We start from the raw sequence: 14,066 nt of genomic DNA on the forward strand, positions 1-14,066 counted from the left end.
CGGTACATTTGACGACTGTACTTGACGGAAAGCCAAGAAAACATGTTGCTACGAGAGAGCATCGAGTGCTCGACACCCACATCGAATCGTACGTACGTGGGGTAAGACAAGGATGTTGGACATGTTTGGCAGCCAGGTCATGCTCTTTCCGTCGGGAAGCGACCGGATAGAAAGGGCCGATCGACCCGGTATCGACACCAAGCCACAACCCCAAGAACAACTTCGTAGAACATATACTGGACTCTGTTAGCAACCCTGGATCGAAGCTTGAGACAAAGTTACGCTTAATCTCCCCTCACTCTGTTACAACACAACAATCGCAACCACCGAACCATCTCGCCCACCATGACCCACCACGACCCCATCGCAGACGCCAAAGCGCAGGAAGCGACGCACAAGTATGCCTTCCGCGCAGCAACAATGGACGACATACCAGCGCTACAAGCCATGATTGGAGAGTCTCTCCGGGCGCTGGGAAAAGGGTATTACACCGATGCGGAGCTCGACGGATCGATAGGGTATCTATTCGGCCCCGACACCGTGTTGATACGAGATCAGTAGGTACCTCAGGATCTCATTTCGTGAAAGTCCCCATGGCCGGAAGACGTACAACATCCAAAACCCAGGATGAAGCGTAGGTTCAGCAAACCACAGTTGAACGCGCTGCCGAGAAAGATGGACATGGCCATGCAATTCCCACGGCATCCAAAGAAAAAGAAAAAAAAAAGAAAAATTAAACCACGCAGAGAACGACGTGGCGTAGCAAGAGAAAAACAAACTAGCTGCCCATGGACAAGGACCGCAAAAGCAGCAGCAGCAGCAGCAGCACAGCAGCAGCACAGCACAGCACAGCACAGCACAGCACAGCACAACACAGCACAGCACAGCACAACTACACCACACCAGCCCACCCAAAACCCACGCACAGTATCTGACAGAGCCAAACCAGGACATACTACATCCTGCACCCGCTCCACAGCCCCAGCACAATCGCCGCCTGCGGCGGCTGGTCCTTTCGGCAAACGCTGTACGGCGGCAACAACGCGCCCTCGTCTTTGCGGATGCCGGCGAAGCGCGACCCAGCCGTAGACCGGGCCAGCATCCGAGCCATCTTCACGGCGCCCGTGTTCGCGCGGCAGGGGCTTGGGACCATGGTGATGCGGTACTGCGAAGGGCGGGCGGCGGAGGGGAACAGCGAGACGGCGGGGTTTGGCCGGTTGGAGATGGGGGCCACGTTGAGTGGGGTCGCGCTGTACGAGAGGTGTGGGTATAGGAGGAGTGGGAGGGAGGATGTCGTGACGTGTCCGAACGGGGCGGGGATTAGGATTTGTCACATGGTTAAGGATTTGGATGGGGTGGACTCCTGAGGGGCCGGCGGGCGAGGAGCATGTGTTGGGGGCCAATCGGTAGTGCGTTTGAGATGGTTCGGGGGCACGCATGCAACCCATCGAGTCTTGGAGGCTGCATGGCATGCTCGCAGAACCAGCCTCTCTCGGAAAGAGACGACACAGCGGCTTCGATGATGCGCTAGCGCACGTTTGAATGGTAGGAGGTGATATAGATCCATGTACGTTGTTGTTATTCTAGGGCAAGAGTCGCTTGCAATCGGCCAAGTGTAAATACCAAAAGATACAATACATCCAAGCCATGTCCATTTTGTGTGCCCCGCTGTACCAACTCTTTCTCCAAACAAAGTGGCTGATGGGAAGGAAGTGGGTATTCGAGAACGCTGCGACGCTGATGCCCCTACCAGAAAAATACAAAAAACCTCACATTCGTAGGAAACAGTGACAAAAGATTGCACTCCTCAATCTTTTCCTAGCCCGGTTGGGCGTCCAAAACTTTGTTCCACTTGGTGAAGCCACGAGGCTGAAGAAAGACGACTGCAAATCCGAGGAAAGACGTAAGTAGCTGCGAGCTAGCAAGGGGGTAAATACAAAGCATGCAGTCGTGCGGCGATGGTTGCCGCATACAGCGTAGGCTTGCAGGTTGTCTTACGCCGCGACTGCAGAAGGCTGCCAGTTGTTGGTACCGATGTGTGGCGCTAAATCCTCCGGCTTGACCGACATCAGGCGGGCGTTGGCGGCAATGGACGCCTGCGTGGGACTGGATTCGTAGATGTATGGCGGAGTTTGTCGAATTATTCCCGAAAGTGGAGTGCAAAGCGCGGGTCGTGGTACATTGGGGCTCGTGAACTCTTGCAGAGGCATCTCCTGCTCGAGAGCCTGTTCCTGCTCTTGGCGAAGCTCTTCCACAGCGAGCTCAGTTACCACTTTCGGGTCGTGATATTCATATTCGAGGGCACCTTTGTAACCAGGCAGACCCGGCGCTCTATACTTTGCAATTCCTGTTTCTGCGTCGTACGAATCATAGGTACTCACCAGACGCTTGCCGCCGCCGCCAGGAAGGTCGACGACAAACGCTGGCATCATGAACCCTGACAGTGTACCGCGTAGTTCTTTGTCAAGCTCAATGATTTTGCTCAGAGGCGTGCGAAGGTCTTCAACGCCGCGTACCATATCGCACTGGTAGATGTAATACTGTACATGCAAGTCAGCCTCTGTCGTGAGTGATTTCATGACGAGGGTTCCCCTCCAGTTCCAAGATGCTAGACTTTGAAACGAAGGAGACAGGTACGTACTGGTTGAATGTTCATGCTTGCAAGCGTTTCGATGAGATTTGATAGGTCTTCTTTAGTGTCATTGACACCCTTGAGGAGCACTGATTGGTTTCGCACAATCACACCGTGTTTGAACAGACGGTTGGCGGCCTCACGGGTAACCCATGTGATCTCGTTGACATGGTTTATATGCGTGTGTAGGCAAACCTGCTTAGCCATGTCTCGGCCTTTGTTAGAGAGTTCGATCAATGTGTTGGTCCACTGATCCGTTTCATCTGCAATGCGGCATGGCGCTACAGCGAGGCCTTTCGATGCGAAACGAATGCGCTGGATGTGAGGTATGCTAAGCAGTCTGCAAACAATTAGATCCTGGGCGCTGCTGAGACACGGGATCAACAAACCGTTCGCCAATCTCCTTTAGATCTTCGGGCTGCAAGTAATAGGCGTCGCCGCCGGAAACGACGATATCATGGAGGCTCGGAGTGTTCTCAATGTGCTGAAAGACAACCTCCCATCGCCTGCGACTGGGCTTCTGTGGTGATTTCGACACCGTTTCGGTATTCGCTCCAACGGCGTACGAGCGGGTACAGAATCGGCAGTACACTGGGCAAATGGAAGTCGCTACGATAGTTAGTACAATAGCGCAGATGCAGCAGAGATGATGACGCCAAGTCCGAAATAGGCAATTCAACAAAACAAGAAAAACGCACCTAGGAATAGAGCTCTTCCAGGGTAACGATGGACCAAGCCAGGTACAGCTGTCAGCAGTCAGTGGGCGAGTCTCCGGCTGAAGCTTGACAACGTACGCGAATCGCTTTGCTCATTCAACGAATCAAGTTTCAAGCCTTCATGATCCGGCACGATCCCACTTGCCAACGGAAGAAATTGCCGACGAATTGGATCATCTAGGGGATTATCCCAGTCGATGACGGATAACAGGTGAGGAGTAAGTCTGATTGCCATTGGTGCTAATTTCAGTGCAGCTGTTGCGTCGTCGATGAACTGTTGTCTGGTTCTGATCTTCTTGAGTAGAGGATTTTTCGTCGGACCAAGATGTGCTGGTAACACATCGGACAGGAAACGATGTAACTTCCTTGTGTCTGGCACAGTGTTGGCGAGCTGGATGGTCGAGTCAAACCTCTTCGCTCGCACGTAACACACAGTAATCGACTCACCTGCCATCGGTAGGACTTGAAGTCTTCTGCGGGCACGTCTTTCCATGGTTTGATTCTTTGCCAATAGGGCTCTTGTGCGGCAGACGTCGACTGCGATCTACATTTTGCGAATGTGTGATTGGCACCCAGAGGTTTCGACCTCAACACTAGGCGTTGAAGCCTGACCGTGTTCAGGAGCATTGTCTTCCAGAAGCGTTGGATTGACTGGTGGGGCAGAAGAGGAAAGGAAGGATAGGGGAGAGGTACAAGTTGGGATGGATGGAAGAGGGACAAGTTGGGATGGATGGAAGAGGGCTTGCTACCGTGTGTATTATAAAGGCACGGTCGAGGGGAGTGTGGTGTTTTGGAGAAGCTCTCTCGAGCCAGCGATTGCTGTGAAACCGTGTGCAAGACCCACTGCAGTGCTTCCGTGGTGAAGGATGGATTCGGGTTTTGGCGCGGGTGCAGATATCAGGGAGATATTCGAATTGTGTAACACGACATGATGATCCCGTCCAGCCTCGTTGAGTGCGAAACGCTACTGGAAGACTCCACAGTTGACTCTGGAGGGCTAGATGGGAAGCCATGGTTCCTGTAGAAGCAGGGTGCAGACGTCATGGTCGCGAGGGAGTTGCACTGCGCGGCAGACGGTAGCCTTTCTAGTCGAACAAGTACGCGGTGGTACGCGGACGACAGGACGGAGAATCGACAAAACTAACTAGTTCAGAGTATGTCTCGGATGGAAGCGTCGGCGGCTCATCCGCGGGGAGTTGGAGTAGACTAGTTCAGTACATCGTTGTGTCCGTAGGGGACATGACAACGACCGAGCAAAGCAGAGACCCTGCATCGGGCTAGCAGCAAAGCAGGATTGTGACAGAACATGTTGTCGTGGGCAATGTTATGCGTTTGTGCGAATACACAGGTACGGGAGCAGATCCGTTGGGCATGTTTGGAGGACGCGGACCCAGGCCCATGGACGTGAAAACCCAGCGGGCTGTGTTGCAAAAGAGCACGGCAGAAGCGGTGAAATAGGCCATGTGTTTGTGTAGCACGACGGACCGAGTTTGCGCAGCTTCAGGAGGGATAGGGGCCGTTGCAATAGGATGAGGAAAGAGGAGGGGTGCCTAAGTGGGAACGCTGGACAGGTGGGAGATGCGGTGAAGCGAGCAGGCAGGGTGTAACGTGGGTAGAAGAGGTGGAGGGTGGAGTACAGGGCGCATAGGCCGTTAGTGGAAGGAGTCGATCATCGGGAAGGCGGGAGGAGCGGGTCGTCCCAGGCTCCCAGCCAAGGTGCGACGGCGGCGGCCCATGTCGCGTCGAGAAAGAGCATGACAGAGGGCGAATCATGGGACATGTGGTGACACGAGGCGAATGGATGAGTGAAGGTGCAGGTGGGTCCTGCCTAGCGCGAGGACTGGCTGCTGGCCCCTGTCGCGCTAAGAGTGGTTGCTTTCCGCCATGACATGGCCCCTCCGCTGAGCGCTGAGTCGACTCCAGCTCCAGCTCCAGCTCTCAGCTCTCAGTTCCCAGCTCTCAGCTCATCATCAAACGAATCCACCACCTCCTTTGTTCTCTTCTCTTTTGCCTCTTCTCTCCTCTCTCCTCTCTCCTCTCTCCTCTCTCATCTCTCTTCTCTACTCTCCCCGCTCTTCCCCTTTCTGCTCAGGTCCACGGCCATTCCATAGATCACGCCGTCCCCGCCCCCAGCCCGCGGACATGGCTGACGTACCTGACGTACCGGACGTACCCGCAGCCTCGCCTGGGCCTGCTGCTGCAGAGACGCCCGCGCAGCAAAAGGCACGTCTTCGCAGAGAGCGCCTGGCTGCGAAGAGCGGTGCATCTCGATTGCAAAAGATCTCTGCGCTGCAGGGCGGCCCCCCCAAAGACGTAAGCGAGATACAGAAAGATGTACCCGGTAGGTGCACGCCCGGCCTCCAGAGCCAGCCAATGCGCGTCGGCGCCTACATGCGGCGTGTGTGCCTACATGCGTGTGTGTGTGCCTACATGCGTGCGTGTCTGCCTACATGCGGCGTGCCTGCCTACATGCGGCGTGTCTGCCTACGTGCGTGCGTGTCTGCACTTTCTCGGTGGCCTGCACCACGTTGGCGGTTGACAGTACGAGCCGACGGCTAACTGCGTCCCTAGTCCAACCTGCACCAGCGTCTCGAGCTTTGTCCGGCTCCGCGACGCCAGACCCAGATGAAGTAGACATCTCCCACCATCATTACACGCCTGCATCTCAACCACGTCGCCCCTCCCCCTTCGCCTTCGATGCCGACCCCACGCCTGCCTTCCCGCAGCCTCCACCAGGCCAAGGCGACCCATCCGTGGACCCCATGATGGCCATGCTTCAGCAGATGATGGGCGCCGGACCAGGTGCCATGCCTGCCATGCCGGGTCGCCGTCACCCACACCCGGGCGGTCCGGGCGATCTTCCTCCCGCTCTCGCCAACATGCTCTCTGCCATGGGTGGTGCTGGTGCTGGTGCTGGTGCTGGTGCTGGTGCTGGTGCTGGTGCTGGCACGGGTACTGGTGGGGCCACGGAGCCGTCACCAGAGCAATCTTCGGCCTGGATATGGCGCTTGGTGCACTCTCTGTTCTCGCTGGGCCTTGCCATCTACATTGTCCTGCAGACACCCTTCACTGGCTCCAAGCTGTCACGCAACACCGCCCTTATCCCTGTCGACGAAGACTGGACTGTGGGAGCCACGCCTTCGCAGAACTTTGCACATTTCTTCTACCTGTTCGCTACCTTCGAGCTCATCATGCAGTCCTCGCGCTACTTTGTTGAAAACGGTCAGTTGCAGGGAAGCGGGATCCTGAGCACCGTGGCAGGTTTCTTACCACCGCCGTACGGTGGCTACGTCAGAACCCTTGGCCGTTACGGTGTCATATACACAACAGTTGTCAGCGATGCCATGGTCGTTGTTTTCGTACTGGGCGCCACAAGCTGGTGGAGAGGCGCTGGCATTGCGTAACCGTTGTGCATCTTCTCGTATAGGGCCTGCTAGACTAATGGTATAACTGTCCACCAATCGCACAACACCACACACAGACCTTTACTAGCCAACTCCTCGTCTTATCTGATCGACATCTGGCAGCCACTACCGTGTCTTCGTCCCAACCGCCTGGTTCCATCCGAGTGCATTGCTTTTTGAGAAAGGCGCGTGAGTGTCGACCGTGCTACGTTGTCAGCTGCTGACATGGATTTTCATGTCAAGCCTTCGTGCACACTCGATGGAAACACACTGCAGAGAACACACTGCAGCCAGCCCATCCATGTCCTTGGTAAAATGCAACCGAACTTACTACTGTGAAGATGCAACTTCACTCACCGCCAATGAGCATCCTGCCCAACCGCCTTTGTACCGTGCCTGGGCGAGATGCAAGCCACAAGATCGTTTGCGTAGCATGTGCTGCACCAACGATCGTTGCAGTGTCACACACATGGCGACCGACTCAAGACGGCTGCCTCTAACTGATGAGGATACGTAATGCATCTCTTTCCCCTGCGCAGAACACCAATTGCAATTTCCGACATGCAGCTGTTCTTCCTGTGACCATCAACATTGTGTCCCAGCCCAGTACATGTCGAGCGTTCGTCTAGCAGTCGTTCAATGGTTTCCGTCTATAAATCGTCCGAATCTGCCATTTCGCCGTCTCTCCGCACTCCAATTCTCTTTGGTGTGTTTTCTTACCTTACCAGTCCACCGCTTCGAACACGGGCATTGAACGACGCCAGCTGCAAGAGCATGTTTTGTGAACAGCGCGCACCAGAGCGCATGACGGAAGACGGCACTGGCCATGCCAACGACAAGACAACGTCTTCGTATGCAACGGTCTCACAGTTCCCTTAGCTGCATCACCCTGGGCGTGCAGCCACCCAACCGCACACGCAGGGATCGACTGGGTTCCGAGACCCGTGACAGATGTCCTATTTCATCAGCCGTGGCACAAGCATCCAAGCGCCAAGGACTAGATGCGCTACTGGCTGCTGTACTCGGACGCGTCCATGGTTGTGCCTGCTTGTGCATTCCTTCGGTGAGTCTGCAGACGCACGCCTGCATCCAAGCCCAGCCCGGTCCAGCTCAGCGCGAGGACGGTGGGTTTTCTTCTTGGTCGAGAAAGCGTGCAGGACCCCACCATTACGCTCTCGAAGTGGGTGCGGCGCTCTGCACGCCGCCCATTAGCTGGCCTTTTTTCCCACGCCGGCCTCCTTGTCGTCGACCGTCGGGTACGCATCCAGAATCCTGCCCCACCGCTTCTTTCCTTTCCCTGCTCTGTTTACGAATGGACTGTGCCATTTCGTCTTGCACCGAACAAGCCCAGCTGGCTATCCTCTGCGGTGCAACGCCAAAATCATGGATCCTTCCTCAGCTCGCTCCTTCCTGGTTTCCCTCTCGTTCCCATCCTACCCTACACCATCCCATGCAACAATCGAGCACCTCGCAAACCTGCCTCTCCCAGCATCTGCACACACACACACACTCTCTCTCTCTCTCTCCTCCGTCTCATCGACCCCACCCGTTTCCCCTTTCTCGACTCCGTGCTGGACCGAGGAATACCTGCTTCCTCGGCTAGCTTCCTTCCTCGGCTCCTTGCACCCTCGCGTCCGGGGAGGCTAATGCCATCGGACAGAGCACCCGAGTGCCGCCAGCCACGCTGAGTCGTTGCTTCCTGCCTCGCTCGCTGTGTCGAGCCGAAAAGGAAGGCGTTGCGCTGGGCTTGGTGGCTCCGGCGTGGATGGATTCGTAGGTGCCGAGTCGATGCTTGGAGGGTTGGGGGATCGTGCTCGATCGAGTGGAATTGGCGTTGCTTGACTCGAGGTGGCATGTGCATGTCAATGCTCTTCTTTGCAGAGCGCAAGTTGAGCCAAGGACACCAAGTTGGGCGTGCGTGGGTGGGTGATGGTGATGGTGATGGTGATGGTGATGTAGATGTTGATATCCAGAGAGCTCTGGAGCGGGTAAATGTGATATACAACATCTATACACGTTCCTCTTGCTATGCTGTTTCCACGACACCCAACACCATAACCGTCTAGTGCACCATGCTCGCAGATTGAGTTTATTCTTACACTCTCCTCTCCTCTTCTCTCCGCTCTTCCTTCGGTCACGCCCGCCTAAGCAGCCGTAGCCGTCTCACCCCTCGCCATGCGCAGCAACTCGGCCTCCCTCCGCTCCTTCATCAGCCTCTCGCGCACCAGCACGCGATCCGCCTCGCTCCTCTCGCGGAACTCGGCCATCTCAGCCATCTGCTGCTCCTCCTCGGGCGTAGCGCGGACGACGACGCTCTCCGGCAGCTTGGCCAGCAGCTCGTCGAGGATCTCGCTTGGCGCCTGGTCGCGAATGTTGATCGTGTGCGTTGGCGCCGTCGCGTCCGGGACCAGCGTGTTGCGCGCGTTGGGCGTGCTCGAGGGCGGCGTCTCGGCCGTGCCCGACTGCGTGTGCAGCGAGGGCACGGATGTGTTTGCGGAGCCGTCTGGGGTGTTGGGCGTCGACTTTGTGTAGATGTGCAGCAGGGCCGGGCCGTCCGGGGAGGTGTGGCGCGATATCTCAATGGGGATGGAGGGGTTGCGGTATTTCATTCGCGGCAGCATTTCGCGCCAGAATTTCCTGGGGGGTGGGTGTTAGTCGAGGGCGCTGTTGTCGTGTGTTCAATTGCCTGTCTCTGGCCGTTTGTGATGGCATGTTCGATCCTCTCTTTCCTGCCTCGCTTGACAAATCTGCGCCAAGAGAAATACAGAACAAGAGACTGTGCATACCTCGCGCCTCTGTGTCCGCCGTAAATCTTGGTGTTGAACTCCATGCTAATCTTCGACACCTCCTTGGGCAGCACCAATGCGCCAGGCCCGCATCTTATCCACAGCAGCTATTTCCAGCAGTCAGCAATGGCCCATACACATCCCATTGCGGTCGGTAAGGGGTCGTGGACTGGGCTAGGATTGGATAGCGTTCGGGTAGGTATGCGGAGGAGCGAATCGTACCTTCTGCGAGGGGCGTTAGTATGTTGTTCCAAGTCACTCCATGAGATGGAGATGCGAACGCACCTGTTGCAGTTTCCGCGCACGCGCTATTATGTTGACCATGTTGGGCTGTGATGTTGCGGGAGCGTCTGAACGACATCGAGAAATCTCATGGGTCGCGTTCACCTCCGCCTCCGCCAACCGGAGTTTTGCCGTTCCGCGCATGTGCACGTGACGATACTCGCAGTTCAGTACAACAGGTGTAGTGCACACTACTTCTTCAATGTCTGGACCATGAGGGAGTAACGAGTTTTGTCATTCAACTTGTCGCATTGTCCCACCTATCATCATCGCTAATCGTCCAGATCCTGTCCGTCCGTGTAGAACACATGTCTTGACAAGAAAGAAGCCACAACCCAGGCAGAGATCCTCAAAATACAAAGTGATATCTAGTCGCTCGAATCTCCCATCCATGTACAGTAGTTGCGGTAGTCAGATCACACCACCGTTGCGTGTGTATAGAGACGCTCAGTTCTAGCGAGCGGGCGCCGGTGCTGCGGCGCCACCTTGCTGAGCAGCTCCAGGGTTCATGCGCTTGCTCCTGTTCGCTTGTTAGCATGATTCCCAGTCCGTTGTAGTGGTTTGCTTACATGAAAGTCCTGCTGAAGAATGAGATGAGGATCATGGGCAACCAAGAGGGCATCTTGGAGAAGCCCCAGGTAGCGTAGCCAAAGGGAATCGCAAGACCGTACTGTTGCAACAGGCCGTTGAAGGGGTGGAAGAGGCCCTCGTATGGAGGGATGGCATCAATCTGGTTGTCGACGACCAGCTCCTTGAAGGTCTCGGTCGTGGTCGAGGTGCGGTTCAGGGGCTTGTAGCGGAACTCGGGAACGGGCGCAGACTGGTCAGCCAGCGGCTTGGGGATGCGGAACTTGAGCAGAGAAGGCGCGCCAACAGACCACGAGTTGCAGAAGATGCTCTCGCGTTCGCAGTCAATGAAGCCAAATTTGGGCGAAGAGGGCTGCGCAGCGATGACAGGGACCGATGCCTACTGTTGTCAGCCATCAAGTGCGGCGCAATCCGTCGTGGGTACTTACGTTCCATGCCTTCTCGGCGGGTCCGCAGAAACCGTAGCATGTGCTGTTGCCGCCCGTGACGAAGATAAGCCACTCCTGAGTTGCGGGCGCGCTGACGGTGGGGTCGACAGTCAGCACCTCCTTCCAGTTCTCGAGCGTGAGCTCGTGCTGGACTACGGCGACGGCCTTGGCTGCGGCGGCCTCGACGGGCGCAGAGGGCGCAGAGGGCGCAGACGGGATGACCGAAGCGACCGACGCCGTTGCCTGGTTGAAGAAGCTCTTCACCTTGTCGAGAAGGGGAATCTGCTGCTCAGCGACTGCGAGCACCGGCAGCGCGAGAACGACCGATGACGAGAAACGCATTGTAGATGGCGGGTGTGGTGTTGAAGGTGAAGGTGAAGGCTGCGTGTGTGCAGGGAAAGTTGCGGTGCGTCGCTGCCTATCTAGTTCAGGGTCCAGATGACGTTTGCGGGGCGGGGCACGGAAAGAGCGATGGAAGACGCAACAATCTGCAATGAAGCAGTTGAATCTACAAGCTGAAGGCCAGGCAAGCTTCGATAGAGGCAGTCCAGAGAAAGAGATGGAAACGTCAGCCACAACACGATGGACACCACGCATTTGTTCTAGCGGACCAGATGCCGCGAAATTGGATGAAGCTTGGACGCTGCCTGGGGCTCCATCCGTCACCCCACCGCGTCCTCGTCACGAAGTCTCCGATTCGCCACCGTTGCAACAGCACGCTGGACTCTGAAACCAAGACGACTCGCTTGCTGCAGCAAAGCACGTCGAGTTGCAGCCATCGCCAATGAAACGCTCCATATCGTAGAATCTTGACCCAGACTAGTACTCAACGTCACCGTTGTCACATTCTACCACCATGATTTGCACCAGAGCCATCCTTCGGCAAATCCTCGAAGCCTCAGCCTGGTCCACCTCCAGCAATGTTCGCAGCAAAGTTCACAAACACATCAGGTGCAGGAGTGTCTGTCCTTGACCGAGCTTGAGAGGGCATTGCTGTTGCTGGTCAACATCAGCGCAACTGACTCAAGGCCTCACCTCAAGACGCATGCTTACCTGATTGCGGCTGTGGAGTGCTTCCCACTGACAAACTATTGCCCAACGTCTCCCTAAACGTCTTGTCGGGTATCTTGCTGTCCTCTTCCTGGTTGGATGCGACTGTTCTCCACGACTCAGAAGAAGGACGAGGTCTCAGAATCCTAAGGCTAGGTCCTGCTACGCCACGATCTCCTTGCCTGGATACGTCCATTCTGCGTAACTTTACCGTCAGTTCATCTTGGAAACTTCTGGGCATGGCCACTCGTGGCTGTGGTGCTGTAAGAGGAGTCACAGTACGATGATGATTGACTTCTACATACTCGTCAGCTTTCACTCCTTCAAACCTCAAACACTCGAGACCTTACTTCTGAAGATTTCTTCCTCCTTTCTCTCCCGCTCTTCAACCGCTTCAGCATGCTCACGTGCTTCGACTTCATCGCTGTGCGGTGTCCCCTCGTACACCGGCCGTCCTTCTGAGTCGGATCCAGCAATGACTCTACCTGCTGAGAACATATTGGAGTGTTTCTTCCTGTTCGGGTCAACTTTACGGAGATTTGGTGCACCGCCTAGAAATCCTGCCATGAGTGCGCCGCGAGCTGCATCGCCGGTAGGTGGCGCAGGTGGCGTTGGAGGTGGTCGAGGTGGTCGACGTGGTCGACGTGACGGTAAGGGTGCCGAGGGAGTAGCAGGAACGACAGGCACTGGCACATCAGCTACCGATGGCGTAAGGTTATATGGCGTCGCAACCATAAACGGTGCGGTCGAAATCGGAGGAGGTGGTGGAGCGTTGGAAGGCGTTGGCGTTGTGAATGGAGTCGCTGACCGTACAGACTTTGTAGGCTCAGGCGGCGCGGGCGATTGAACATGGATAGTAGGAGCCTGTCCAGCACTTCTGCTACTCTCCCCACCTTCCAGTCCATCTCCAGGATCCATGCTATCCTGACGACAATGCCGGCTGCCTTGTCGTGACGGTCTCACTGGTAGCGATGAGCCCTGAGCGAACGGTGTTGGTGGCCGTCCAGGTTTCGCAGAACGTGCACTTGCATCTGCCACCTGTCCACCATCTCTCTCCCTCTCATAAACACCACCGCCATCCCTTCTTGAGCGTCTCCCACCCTCGCGATCCCTAGATACCGAACTCCTTTGATCACGACGCCCACCCTTCCTGACCAGCGGCTCCTCATCACCATCCCTCTCCACACTCCTCCTCTTCTTCCAAAAAGCACCAAGATGCTTCTCAGCAAGCCCTTTACTGCGACGTCCAGCCTCCTGCTCAGCTTTGACGTGTCGATACACAGTCCTAGCGTGCGCAGCGATGCCCACTCCCTTTCCCTTGACCGGGAGCGATCCGAACGGCGTGCCGTCCGGGCCTAGTAGCTGTTCTTCGGTGTTTAAAGCACTGGACAGTGTAGGTTGCGGAGATTGAGTGCGCTGGCTCTCTTCCTGGTGATGGCATTCGCGACCCTCTCGATCTGCGTCTCTACCCGCTCTTGCCTCTCGACGACGACGACGACGACGGTGTCCATGTCGCTCTTCGCTCCCTTCGACAGAACGTTTCTCTTCTCCATGTCTTCGAGACCTGTGACTATGTCCCCTATCTTTCTTTCCGCCTCTCCCCGTTCCCCTCCTCTTCCGCTCCCCATCTCCACTCCCCTCAGTCCTCTTCTTCTCCTCCTTCTCCTTCCACTCCCGATAAATCCTCAAACTCTCCACCACGCCCTCCAGCATCAACCGCCCAGTACCGACTCCGCTCATCGCCTGATTGCGCGGCCGTTGTCCGGACACCAGGCCTTGGATGCTGGAAGCTACTTGGTCGCGGTAAGCCGGGGCCCCGGGGTCTGGGATATAGGGCTGCATGGCGGGTATCGATGGAGCAAGACAATGAGGCATAGCGGAGCGTAAGCATCTCACTGCGAGGGGGGGATATGAATGGAATTACGAGCGGGTGATGTATCTATGTCACAGACAGATGCTCAGCAAACGAAGACGAAGAAACACGGCACAGGCCAACGCCATCGCACACGCTTGTTGTCTACATTGATCCAGAAGAGACGGAACGAGCAGCAAGTCCAGGATTGGTAGAAGCATGGTTCGTAATTGTAATCATTTTGATACAGAGCTACACGGTGCAAAACTATCTAAACACAAAACCAACCAACCAACCTCTGTCCCAGCCATCGGTCTCGGAACAAACT

The 14,066-nt window shown here is 56.1% G+C and overlaps 6 protein-coding genes across 6 annotated transcripts, besides 12 other annotated features; 2 read left to right on the forward strand and 4 right to left on the reverse strand.

Moving 5' to 3' along the window:
- Positions 1 to 345: 345 nt before the first annotated feature.
- On the forward strand, positions 346 to 1,367 carry EKO05_0006233 (uncharacterized protein; the record flags this gene model as incomplete). The annotated part of the gene is made up of 2 exons (XM_038940396.1): positions 346 to 557; positions 950 to 1,367. 2 exons carry the CDS (start codon positions 346 to 348, stop codon positions 1,365 to 1,367), a joined length of 630 nt encoding a protein of 209 aa, XP_038797739.1.
- Positions 708 to 733: a tandem repeat.
- Positions 807 to 891: a tandem repeat.
- A 627-nt stretch (positions 1,368 to 1,994) lies between the features above and the next one.
- EKO05_0006234 (Lysine 2,3-aminomutase) lies at positions 1,995 to 3,975 on the reverse strand (the record flags this gene model as incomplete). The annotated part of the gene is made up of 6 exons (XM_038940407.1): positions 1,995 to 2,540; positions 2,642 to 2,972; positions 3,022 to 3,241; positions 3,331 to 3,378; positions 3,427 to 3,739; positions 3,796 to 3,975. The coding sequence occupies 6 exons, from the start codon at positions 3,973 to 3,975 to the stop codon at positions 1,995 to 1,997; spliced, it is 1,638 nt and encodes a 545-aa protein (XP_038797740.1).
- A 1,293-nt stretch (positions 3,976 to 5,268) lies between these two features.
- Positions 5,269 to 5,314: a tandem repeat.
- Positions 5,315 to 5,344: 30 nt separating this feature from the next.
- Positions 5,345 to 5,433: a tandem repeat.
- Positions 5,434 to 5,490: 57 nt separating this feature from the next.
- Positions 5,491 to 6,752, forward strand: EKO05_0006235 (uncharacterized protein; the record flags this gene model as incomplete). Its single annotated transcript, XM_038940351.1, has 2 exons — positions 5,491 to 5,689; positions 5,920 to 6,752. The coding sequence occupies 2 exons, from the start codon at positions 5,491 to 5,493 to the stop codon at positions 6,750 to 6,752; spliced, it is 1,032 nt and encodes a 343-aa protein (XP_038797741.1).
- Positions 5,741 to 5,847: a tandem repeat.
- Positions 6,245 to 6,295: a tandem repeat.
- A 1,086-nt stretch (positions 6,753 to 7,838) lies between the features above and the next one.
- Positions 7,839 to 7,867: a tandem repeat.
- Positions 7,868 to 8,261: 394 nt separating this feature from the next.
- Positions 8,262 to 8,287: a tandem repeat.
- A 390-nt stretch (positions 8,288 to 8,677) lies between these two features.
- Positions 8,678 to 8,708: a tandem repeat.
- Positions 8,709 to 8,852: 144 nt separating this feature from the next.
- Positions 8,853 to 8,880: a tandem repeat.
- A 16-nt stretch (positions 8,881 to 8,896) lies between these two features.
- EKO05_0006236 (uncharacterized protein) lies at positions 8,897 to 9,862 on the reverse strand (the record flags this gene model as incomplete). Its single annotated transcript, XM_038940285.1, has 3 exons — positions 8,897 to 9,389; positions 9,539 to 9,645; positions 9,824 to 9,862. The coding sequence occupies 3 exons, from the start codon at positions 9,860 to 9,862 to the stop codon at positions 8,897 to 8,899; spliced, it is 639 nt and encodes a 212-aa protein (XP_038797742.1).
- A 411-nt stretch (positions 9,863 to 10,273) lies between these two features.
- On the reverse strand, positions 10,274 to 11,178 carry EKO05_0006237 (Aminoacyl-tRNA hydrolase; the record flags this gene model as incomplete). The annotated part of the gene is made up of 3 exons (XM_038940290.1): positions 10,274 to 10,340; positions 10,390 to 10,787; positions 10,837 to 11,178. The coding sequence occupies 3 exons, from the start codon at positions 11,176 to 11,178 to the stop codon at positions 10,274 to 10,276; spliced, it is 807 nt and encodes a 268-aa protein (XP_038797743.1).
- Positions 11,179 to 12,216: 1,038 nt separating this feature from the next.
- Positions 12,217 to 13,728, reverse strand: EKO05_0006238 (uncharacterized protein; the record flags this gene model as incomplete). Its single annotated transcript, XM_038940539.2, has 1 exon — positions 12,217 to 13,728. One exon carries the CDS (start codon positions 13,726 to 13,728, stop codon positions 12,217 to 12,219), a length of 1,512 nt encoding a protein of 503 aa, XP_038797744.2.
- Positions 13,370 to 13,389: a tandem repeat.
- Positions 13,481 to 13,562: a tandem repeat.
- Positions 13,729 to 14,066: the final 338 nt, after the last annotated feature.

Source organism: Ascochyta rabiei, chromosome 10, assembly GCF_004011695.2.
Source record: "Ascochyta rabiei chromosome 10, complete sequence".
Classification (NCBI taxonomy): Eukaryota; Fungi; Ascomycota; class Dothideomycetes; order Pleosporales; family Didymellaceae; genus Ascochyta; species Ascochyta rabiei.